We start from the raw sequence: 10,663 nt of genomic DNA on the forward strand, positions 1-10,663 counted from the left end.
TCAGTCACTGGCTTGGTGTTGCTGCTATGTGCTGTTTCTGTGTCTATTGCTTCGATTAAACTGTGAGCTTCTTGAGATCAGGGACTGCATCTGATTCATCTCTGTGCCCCTAGTACCTGGCGCATTGACTGGAAAATGTGGGGGGGGGGTGTGGGTACGCAATAAATATTGATTGCATTCATTTTATCAGCCTTTGGTCTGGTGCTCATGATTTTCTCATTACCTGTCATTGTTTCCTGTGAACAGAGTTCTGACTGAGCTGGTCTCCAAAATGAAGGACATGCAGATGGATAAGTCAGAGCTGGGGTGTCTGCGAGCCATCGTGCTGTTTAACCCAGGTGACAGCGTCTTGCTTTGCCCTCCTCCCTGGTCAGCCCCCAGTGCGCTGATGTTCTTTGGCCCTCTAGCTCAGCTGAGACAGAGAGGGGAGAAGGCAGGGCCAGGAGACCTGTCAGTGGGGAGGACAGTCACCTCTGCATGGCCTCTGCTCCTTGAGCCATCTTGAAAAGTGTCTCAAATGGGCATGGAGTGTACATGTTGGGGGTCAGTGGGGAAGGTGGGAGATCACAGAGGCCTAGGATAGTAAAGGAAGTGGTAAAATGTGGTCAGGTTCTCCAGGGGTGACAGAAACTAGTGAGTAAATAAGTGCTTCCATCTTCCTTCCCTAGGTGGACAATTCTGCAGTACATTCCACATACCTCCTTAGAGGGTCCCTGTGAGAATGAGTCCCAGTTGCCCATGGCCATGATCAGTCCAATCATGTACTCTTGTGTTGGCTTTTCTTCTTTCTCTGCTTTTTCTTCTTTTAGTCCCTCCCTCCTCTTCCCTGGGTCACTGCCTCAAGTAAACTACTTCCATGCAAAAAAAAAAAAAAAAAATAGTAGTTAGGTTCTGCATATATTTTTTGGCAGAACTTATGGGATTTTGCTGATGGATTGTACATAGGATATGGAAGAGAGGCATTAAATATTTTTGTTTCCTGAACAACTGGAAAACAATTTTCATTGACTGAAATGGAAATTCTAAGGGTGGGTGGCTAGGAAGCAGGTCTTTGGACGTGAAACTCTGAGATGGATGTAGATGTCCAAGAGTGGCTGTCCAGGAAGCAATTATTCATGTGATTCTGGAGTTCAGAGGAGAGGCAGGACCAGAGATGTACATTTGAGAGCTGTCAGCCTATACCTAGCGTGGAAAACTCAGGCTGGTGCGAACTCATCCAGGGAGTAAGCAGAGGCAGAGCAGAGGGCTGAGGACTGAGTCCTGGGGCATGGCCACATTTAGAATTTGTGGAGGAAAGGAAGAAACAGCAAAGGTGCCTGCAAGGGAGCAGTGGGTAAGACAGGGAAGAACCAGAGAATGATGTCCTGGGGGCTCAAGGAGGAAAAGCATTGCAAGGAGGAGCAAGACTCAGCTTTCACCAGAGGCTGCCATGGGTCAGGAAAGATGAGTATTCAGAATTACATAGTAACTGATGCATGCACTTCATCTCTTGAATTAGGTGATCAGTTAGTTGAAGCAGGACATAGGTATGTCTGGTTTTTGTTCCCTGTCTTTTCATTCAGCCCACACTTAGTCAATAAATGTGTAAAGGTTGTATATGTACAATGGCCCAGATAAAAGGAAACTCTCCTCCTTGGAGTCAGCACTGGATACCTTTGCTTCAAGAGTTTATTGGGTAGATTGGTAGGCACAAAGCACCAGCTCTGTGTATTTCACAGTGTCCTTCATCCACTGTGTCTCTAGTAACTCTACTGGAGGTGGCCTATATGAATGGGGACAGCCTCTGTAACAGGGTGTTCCACAGAGGTGTGTAACCAGAGGTTTAACCAGCTGTCTTTTTCAGATGCCAAGGGTCTCTCCAACCCATCTGAGGTAGAGACTCTGCGAGAGAAGGTCTATGCCACCCTTGAGGCCTACACCAAGCAAAAGTATCCAGAACAACCAGGCAGGTGAGGGAGTCCTGAAAGAATGTTAACAACATAGCTGTTGATGGATGGTGATGGTCAGCAGGCTCTGTCTAGATTTTTTCACAACCAGCTCAAAGCTACTCAAACATTAGCTTCATGAAACTGGAGGTCTTGTCTCTCTTGTGCATCCACCATTCACCACTCTGGCATCACTCTAGCACTCTAGAGCCTATCACCATTCTTGGCAAGTAATACTCATCTTTAAATGTTGAGTGAACGTGCAAATGAATGAATAATTGTGGAAGTCCTTATCTCTAATTTCTAAAGAGGTCTCAAGGCTCAGAAAGCGTGAGGAACTTGCCCGGGATCACAGAGCTGGGGCCTGGTGTAGTGAGATGTGAACACAAGCGTGTTTGATTTCAAAGAGCCTGTGTTTTCCGATGTGACTGCACGGCTTTCCGCTTCGCCCCAATGGGAGCCCTACTGCAGTAGAAGGTACAGGCTTTGGCAGCCAAGAGGGGTGACCGCTGGACCTGAGGGCGCCATCTGTAGGCTCTGGCAAGGTCCTGGGTCTGAACTTCTTGTCTGAAAAGGAGGACATGGGTCAGAAGATCTCAGACCATCTGCCAATATTCCTGAGTCGTTGAATACTTTTCCCAAATGTTTCCCCCAAGTACAACTGAATAAAAGTTTCCTTACTCTGCTAACTCTAGTTAAAAAGAGAGAAAAAGATCCACAAATCTCACAGAAAACTGAAAATGAAACCTAAATAAACTCCTTTGAATGCATTAGTTTGTTTTTAGAAATAATTATATGTGTTCCCAGTTCTCACTGATGACTTTTATTCCCCTATGAAATCTAATTTCTCTTAGCCCATTTGTCCTGGATCATAAGCCCCTATCAGTTGTCTAGAAGAGGCTGAGCTCTGCTTTTTTGTCAAAGGAAATGAATGCATGTGGGTGAGTGGGACCCAGCCTGTTGGCACAATAAACGTGCGGGCCTCGTGTGTTAGGGAGAGTATGTTGTGACAACAGGTTTCCCAATGTCCGTAGTTGAACACAAATGTATTTCCTCCTCACATATCAGTCCTGGCTGGATAATCAGTCTAGAGCACTGACTGTTTTCCACACCATCGCTCGGGAACCCAGGTTTCCTCCTTCTCGGGGCTCCATGGTCCCCTGGTCACGTTGTGTTTGTATGCTGATGGTTGAGGGGCAGAGGAGGAGGGGCACAGGGGTGAGACTCTACGAGCAACACCTTGACCTGGAAAGGGCCCATCTCCCTTCACTCACTTCCATTGGCTAAAACTCGGTCACACGGCTCATCTGGAGAATGTACGCAGCTAGATGCCAAGGAAGAAGGGGAGAGTGGATTTTGGAGGGTGCCTGGCAGTCTCTCCTATACCTAAAGTGGGTAAGATTGAAAAAACTCTACCCAGCAAGCAGGGCCTGGCTGCCAACATCAGCTCAGCCTCTGGACCTTAGAAGCTGACTGAAAACTCACAAGAATACTGGTGCCATTCACTGGATCTCCCAGCTGTAAGGCAGCATCACACATGGTTTTTTGTGTGTGTGCACATGTTGTGTGCCAGGCATTAGAACTAGGACAGCTCATACTCATCCTTTTCCTCTTTAGAAAACAAAACTCGTTTTTTTGTCTTATTATAAAAGCCAAGCATGCTTTTTTGAATAATGAATGTATCTAAAATGTATTTTTAAATGTATTTATTTTTATTATTAAAAATGAATGTATCTAAAAAATACATTAACTCTATTAAAAATGAATGTATTTAAAAAATTAAGTGGATAATATTGATTGTAAATTTGAGAGGTCTAGTTCTAGTAGCTTCATTTATACATATATGTATACCTAGAAACGTATAGTTACAGATCTGAAATCATTTGGTTCAGTGTACTACTTTCTTCCCTTAGCCCAAAATTCTGGCTTTCAATGATTTTGTAATATTTCAGAGGATAGATGGACCCTAATGTGTCTAGTCATTGCCCTGTGGTTGACATATTGTTGTTTCTGATGAATGTCACTTTGAAAACTTTGGAACTTGCCTGTTTTCCCAGGAAAGGGACTGCCAGGGACTTGAGTTGCCTCCAGGCACGAGTGAGAAGTGCCAACACTTCTTGCCTGGCCTGAAGTAGGGCCTGGGGGCTCAGGAAGTGGGTGCAGAGGGTACCTCTGGTATGTCCAGTACAGCCTGGAGAGACAGTGACCACCCTGAGACCGAGCAGGTCCATCAGGATGTTACTTGGCTCAACCAGGTAGGAAGTGTGTCAAAGGCTGCTTACCTCTGGTTTGTGAAATGGCAGACGGTGTTCCTGGCACGCAGGGCCTGTCACGGCCATTTTCTCGGTGGTGGAGGGCTGCCCCTCCGTGGAGACTTTTCAGAAGTACACCTTGCAGGGCTGAGCTCTGCTTCCTGTAGCCAGAAAGCAGAGACCAAAACTCAGGAAAGGGCAGAGCTTGCAGGAACGTTCTCTCTCACACAGCAGGGACCCTCAAAGGCCTTCCTGCCAAACTTGTCAGAGAGAAATGCGACTGCCACCCGGTGGCTCTGTTAGCGAGCGTGCTTATTCCTCCAGGCTTGATCTCAGCTTCTAAACCTGGGCAGAAGGCAGAGACAGCCGTGTTCCAGCATGGTTAGCATTTTTAAAAATGTATTTTATTGATAATGCTGCGTTAATTCTGCGTACAGCACAGTGATTTTAGTTATACACGTTTGTATATATATATTCTTTTTTATTATGGTTTATCAGAAGATATTGAATATAGTTACTTGTGCTAATCAGTAGGTTGCTTATCCATTCTGTCTATAATAGTTTGCATCTAAAATGCCTAGTATTTTACATATTGTGAAACTTTGGCCTTTTTAGAGTTAAAAAAAATACATTTTCAGAGATAATCTAATTGTACACTTTATAAAGAAGTGTAAAGCCTTTTCCTTTGCTTAATTCCATAAAACTTCCATTCGGAGCCACAACCAGGGGCTCAGCCTCCTTTTCTTTATCTGATGGCCTCTTCACAGCATGGCGATGCCATTCAGATGCACTCAGAAGCTTCCTAATCAAACATTTTGAAGGTGTGTGCTGGCCTTGATATAGACCTTTAATTTTTCCATATAAGAAGGTAATTCTTACCTCTTAAGATGGTGCTACTTTATTTTTCTTATATTGCCACATTTCTTTAAAACTTCTTTTGGCACAAATATAGACCTATATGCATTTTCAAGGAGTAACAAAATTCCAATTTGAAAATTTCTCATGAAATAATGTTGTGACTGCCAGGGAGGATCCAGCCCAACCAGAAGTTGCTGATTTAAGGCTGTAGTGGCTAACATGATTTTGGTTCCTGTACTTTTTATTGAAAGTTGTGAGTCAAGTTATTTAATGTCTGGTCATTATCATAAATAACATTACAAATAAGCTTCATTGGCTAAAAGGACTTTGAGAGATGAAGAATGGCCACAGAAGCAGGTTGGAAATGTGGCTTGATTGAGGGACATGTTGGAATGAGGCTAATTCTTCACATACTAGTCTCTCTCCCTTTGTTGAGCCCTGCAACTAAAGGTCTTTAATTATAGAAAAGTGTGAGTGTGTCTACATGTGCCTGTGTGCCTGAGTGTTTGTACAGTGTGTGAAGGCAGATGAGGATGGAGGAGAATATGTGTGTGTGCAAGCTTCTGTGTGCAAGGGTGGGTTAGAGTGTGAGTGAGTGTGTGTGTACACATCTGTGTGTGAGAGTGATGAGGGTGTGTGTGTGCACATGTGAGGGAGGCATGTGTGAATAAGTGTGTGTGTGTACATGTGTGTATTATCTCCCTTAACAGACTGTGGGCCCACAAGGGGCAGAGACCACTATTACCTATCTCCCTCTCTTCCTAATTAGTAAGCACATCCATGCTGATGCACATGGCATTATTTCCTTCTTTTTATGGCTGAGTAATATTCCATTGTATATAGGTACCACATCTTCTTTATCCATTCCTCCGTTGATGGACATTTATGTTGTCTTGGCTATTGTATATAGTTCTGCTATGAACACTGGGGTGCATGTATCTCTTTGAATTATGGTTTTCTCTGGATATATGCCCATGAGTGGGATTGCTGGATCATATGGTAACCCTATCCTTAGTGTTTTAAGGAACCTCCGTGGTGTTCTCCATGGTGGCTGGAGATTATCATGCTAAGTGAAGTAAGTCAGACAGAGAATGGCAAATATCGTATGATACTGCTTATATGTAGAATCTAAAAAAGTGATACCAATGAACTTATAGAACAGAAATAGACTCACAGACGTAGAAAACAAACTTATGGTTGTCAAAGGGGAAAGGGGAGGAGGGATAAATTAGGAGTTTGGGATTAACAGTTATGCACTACTACATATAAAATAGATAACCAACAAGGACCTACTGTGTAGGACAGGAAATTATATTAAATACCTTGCAATAATCTATAACAGAAAATAAGCTAAAGAATATACATGTATATATACATATGCATAACTGAGTAATTTTGCTGCACACACCTGAAACTAACACAACATTGTACATCAACTATTTTTTAATAAAAATTTTTTTAATTTAAAAAAGAAGGCCACATTTCTTAGGCAAAAAATAAAACAAAGGTAAGCAATAGACGAAGAAGCTGATGTACAAAGTGGTTATAAAGTGGTAACAAAAATGTAACTGAGGCACACTGAGGTCACATTGCTTAACATAAGTGTGTCGTGAAGAAATGCATAGTCTGGTGAGGCGATCAGAACTGTTGGTCCTGAGAGCAGGGGCTCCCCCTGGATCCCAGAGCCTATTGCAGTGCGTGATGCGTGGTTTACCAAGCTGTGGCTGTACTCCCAGCCCCACGCTCCAGTGGCTTGAATGCCTGGAGCACCTTCCCCGATGGTGACAACCCCTGTGGATTCAGCACATCTGTGTGCTGTGCTCTAAGTGTTTGGGCAGATCTTCCCAGGAACCTCTGAACACAAAGAACGTAAGGAACATCTCGTGGTTAGGATTGGTGCTGTGAGTCATCGCAAGCAGACTAGCTCTCACTTGGCATGAATGGGGGTGCGGAGGGCAATTCTGGGATGTGACCACAGAAGTCAAGAGTTCCTCAGGAGGTCACAGGATCCAACCTCCATCTAAAGAAGCTAAATGAGACCTCAAGCCTATTTCTGAAGCTCCCCCAGATTAGAGATTCTCCGGCTGTGTTAGATTCCTCTCTCAGGCTCTTTCTTCTAACCATAGATTGGTCAAGAAGACCAAACAAGAGGCCTCATGCCAGCAGCTAGCCCCCAGTTCTTAAGGTCTCCTCGCTTCCCTGCAGGTTTGCCAAGCTGCTGCTGCGCCTCCCAGCCCTGCGTTCTATCGGCTTGAAGTGCCTGGAGCACCTCTTCTTCTTCAAGCTCATCGGGGACACACCCATTGACACCTTTCTCATGGAGATGTTGGAGACCCCACTGCAGACCACCTGAACCCCACCAGCCCCCAGCCCCCCTGCACAGGACTAGCTCAGGCAGGTGTGTGCGGACCCCACCCTGCACATGCTCCTCCGCCTCCCACCCTGACCCCTGCCCATTCCCCAGACGTGATGCTTATAATAAAGAAACCTTTCTACACATGTGACTTTTATAGGTGGAGTTTTGTATAGATGTTAAATGTAACCCTTCTTTGCTATCTAAGGGGATGGGGATCTTTCTGGAAGTTATTGGGAAAACTAACCAAGCCTCTGTACATAATTGGTTTAAATTATTTTTTCACTTGCCTTGGAAAGCCAATGAATGCATAATAAAGTAACGTATGTGATGTTGGCACTGCTTGGAGCATAAGATGAATTATTATGCTGCAGGGAAGTTATCTTAGATGCAGGAGGAAAGGTATTGGAGGTTATAAATAGGGGTTGAGGCAGGGGTCCTGAGACCATAAATCTCACCGTTTGATGCCCCAAGTCTAAGCTGGGCACAGCCAGCTTTGCCCCGGGGTAGCCTCTGGAGAGATTGGGAAGAAACATTGTCTTTCAGAGTCAGCTTGGTTTTTTTTGTATTTTTGCTTTTTAACTCCTAAGAATAATGAGTACTAATAGCCTTGTCCTGATTGGGGGCAATGGAGTATAAGGACAAGAGAAGATGTTCTTTTTTTATTTCCAACTTATATTTTGTATTGGAGCATAGTTGTTTTAACAATGTTAATGTTAGTTTTAGGTATACAGCAAAGTGATTCAGTTATACACACATATATTCTTCAAATTCTTTTCCTATTTAGGTTAGAGAAGATGTTCTTTTGATAGGGGAAGATACTTGGGTCGTGGGAGTCCGTGGGAGGTGGTAATGGTAAAAGAATGGAATTTTTGTCATTAACTAGCAATAATAACAGGCTTCCCGGGTGGCTCAGATGGTAAAGAATCCACCTGCAATACAGGGGACCTGGGTTCAATCCCTGGTCATGGCTACCCACTCCAGTATTCTTGCCTAGAGAATCCCCACGGACAGAGGAGCCTGATGGGCTGTGGTCCATGGGGTCGTAGAGTCAGACACGACTGAACGACTAAGCACACACACACTAAGCCCACATACACAGCAATAATCATAAGGAGACCAGAGTACACCAAAGGTGTTTTCCATCATTATCTAACTCTACATATGTAGCCTGTTCTTAAAAGAGAAAAAGTGAGAGGCTCTTCCAGCTTCTAGCCTGTAATCTCCTAGTGTCTTACAGCCCTGCTGTCTGCTGGATGGTGATCTCATTGAGGGCAGAAACTGTGTCTAACTGACATCACAGCCAGCCATCTGTCATCTTCAAGTCACCTTCCAGCATCTGCAGGAACAGAACTTAATGCATAGACAATTCTGTGTCCCTTAGGATTATAGAATGTACAACCTGAAGAGCTGCCCATGGCATGCCTCCTTACCTTCTTCATGCCACCAGAACCTGACTCAGGATCTGGCATGCAGTATGCACGAATAGGGGCTTCCCCAGTAGCTCAGGGGCAAAGAATCTGCCTGCGATGCAGGAGCCACAGGAGGCGCAGTTTCCATCCCTGGGTCAGGAAGCTCCCCCGAAGGAGGGCATGGCAACCCACCCCAGCATTCTTGCCTGGAGAATCCCATGGACAAAGGAACCTGGTTACAGTCCCTAGGGTCACAGAGAGTCAACTGAAGTGACTTAGCACACACGCACACAGGCACATAGCAAAAGTGTGTTTTGAACTGAGTTCCACACAAGTGGAAAGGTTCCCTAAAGGGCTGTGTGGACGGCAGATACCTCCTTCCCAATCAGCAACTCGTCCTCTCAAAAAAAGGAAAACACCCAGGGCTAACTCTCCAGTCCACATATGTCCCGTCAGTGAGCATACAATTTTGAAGAAATAAAAATTGCTTTATTCCTGGGAAAGAAAATTTAGGGATCCCTTGTGTGTGCTTGCTGCTGCTGCTGCCAAGTCACTTCAGTCGTATCCAACTCTGTGCGACCCGATAGATGGCAGCCCACCAGGTTCCGTCGTCCCTGGGATTCTCCAGGCAAGAACACTGGAGTGGGTTGCCATTTCCTTCTCCAATGCATGAAAGTGAAAAGTGAAAGTGAAGTCGCTCAGTTGTGTCCGACTCTTCGCGACCCCATGGACTCTTCGCAACCCCATGGACTGCAGCCTACCAGGCCCCTCCATCCATGGGATTTTCCAGGCAAGAGTACTGGAGTGGTTGCCATATCTGTGTGTGCTTAGTTGCCTTTAATACAATTAAACAATGGAATTAAAATCTTAATTATGCTGTTTTTAATCTATATATAAATAAATTATTTATATATAAATATATATATATAAATTTTATATATACATATAAAAATAAATAAATAAATTATTACAAATAAATATTTGTAAACCATGATGGAAACAATTGGGGTGGGAAGAGACTAGAGTTTAATGGTGGGCTCCCTGACCTCTTTCCTTCACCAGAATAACTCACTGGACACTTTCAGCTGCTTAACAGGTAACGTGGGGCTTCCATGGAAACCCACCAGGCCCCAGGTGTGGTAATCCAAGTTCTATTCCAATCTTTGATCCCTTCCTCATTGAACTCTGTCTCTTGCTTGGAGCACAATCCAGGCTGATGAAGGCTCAGCAGGGCATCTAAATGCCCATCACACGGTGTCTCCTGGAATTGTTCTCACAGAACCCACTGAACTTGGCTAAAGCTGGGCAGGCATCTCTTCTCAGGCTGGTCCCGTGACATTTGGGGTCCCTAAGGCCACTTCCCTTCTGACCTGGTTCCCCTCACACCCCAGTATGAGCAGCTGAGTAGATATTCAAACTTCGTTAAGGTTCTGATCCATAGCAGCCCGGGAAGCTTCTAGAGTCCACACCTCTGAAGAGAGAGATTTCGCTCATTCAATTTATGTCACGGTTAAGAGAAGTCAGCTTTTGGGGAGAACAGATTGTCCCAACAATGTTGAGTAACTTTCCCTGAGAGTTACAGCCCCATACTCCCTAGGCTGACTCACACATACAGGAATATTGGAGGAGCCAGCTTTGTGTCTTTGTGTTCTCAAGAGTTCTCATAGAGCTGGGACCCAAGCCTCCAGGGTGAGGAGTGTGGGTTTTGCACATAGTCAACCAGATACTGGCTCTTATTTTTTTTTTTTTTCATACATGATATTTTACATGTTTCAATGCCATTCTCCCAAATCTTCCCACCCTCTCCCTCTCTCTGAGATACTGGCTCTTAGATCCCCCAACTGGTGATCTTGTGTTTGGGGG

The 10,663-nt window shown here is 44.6% G+C and overlaps 1 protein-coding gene across 2 annotated transcripts in view; it reads left to right on the top strand.

Moving 5' to 3' along the window:
- The window catches only part of RXRG (retinoid X receptor gamma), a 60,212-nt gene extending 52,527 nt beyond the window's left edge, over nt 1–7,685 (top strand). The window contains exons 8-10 of one of the 2 annotated variants that reach the window (XM_055587210.1): nt 247–338; nt 1,844–1,949; nt 7,241–7,685. In XM_055587210.1, the coding sequence (XP_055443185.1) occupies nt 247–338; nt 1,844–1,949; nt 7,241–7,388 (346 nt within the window). In that variant the 3' untranslated portion in view covers nt 7,389–7,685. Of the gene's footprint in view, nt 1–246; nt 339–668; nt 854–1,843; nt 1,950–7,240 lie in introns of those variants that run through there. The other variant, XM_055587211.1, reaches the window with a different exon arrangement.
- The last annotated feature ends 2,978 nt before the right edge of the window (nt 7,686–10,663 follow it).

Source organism: Bubalus kerabau, chromosome 6 (genome assembly GCF_029407905.1).
Source record: "Bubalus kerabau isolate K-KA32 ecotype Philippines breed swamp buffalo chromosome 6, PCC_UOA_SB_1v2, whole genome shotgun sequence".
Classification (NCBI taxonomy): Eukaryota; Metazoa; Chordata; class Mammalia; order Artiodactyla; family Bovidae; genus Bubalus; species Bubalus kerabau.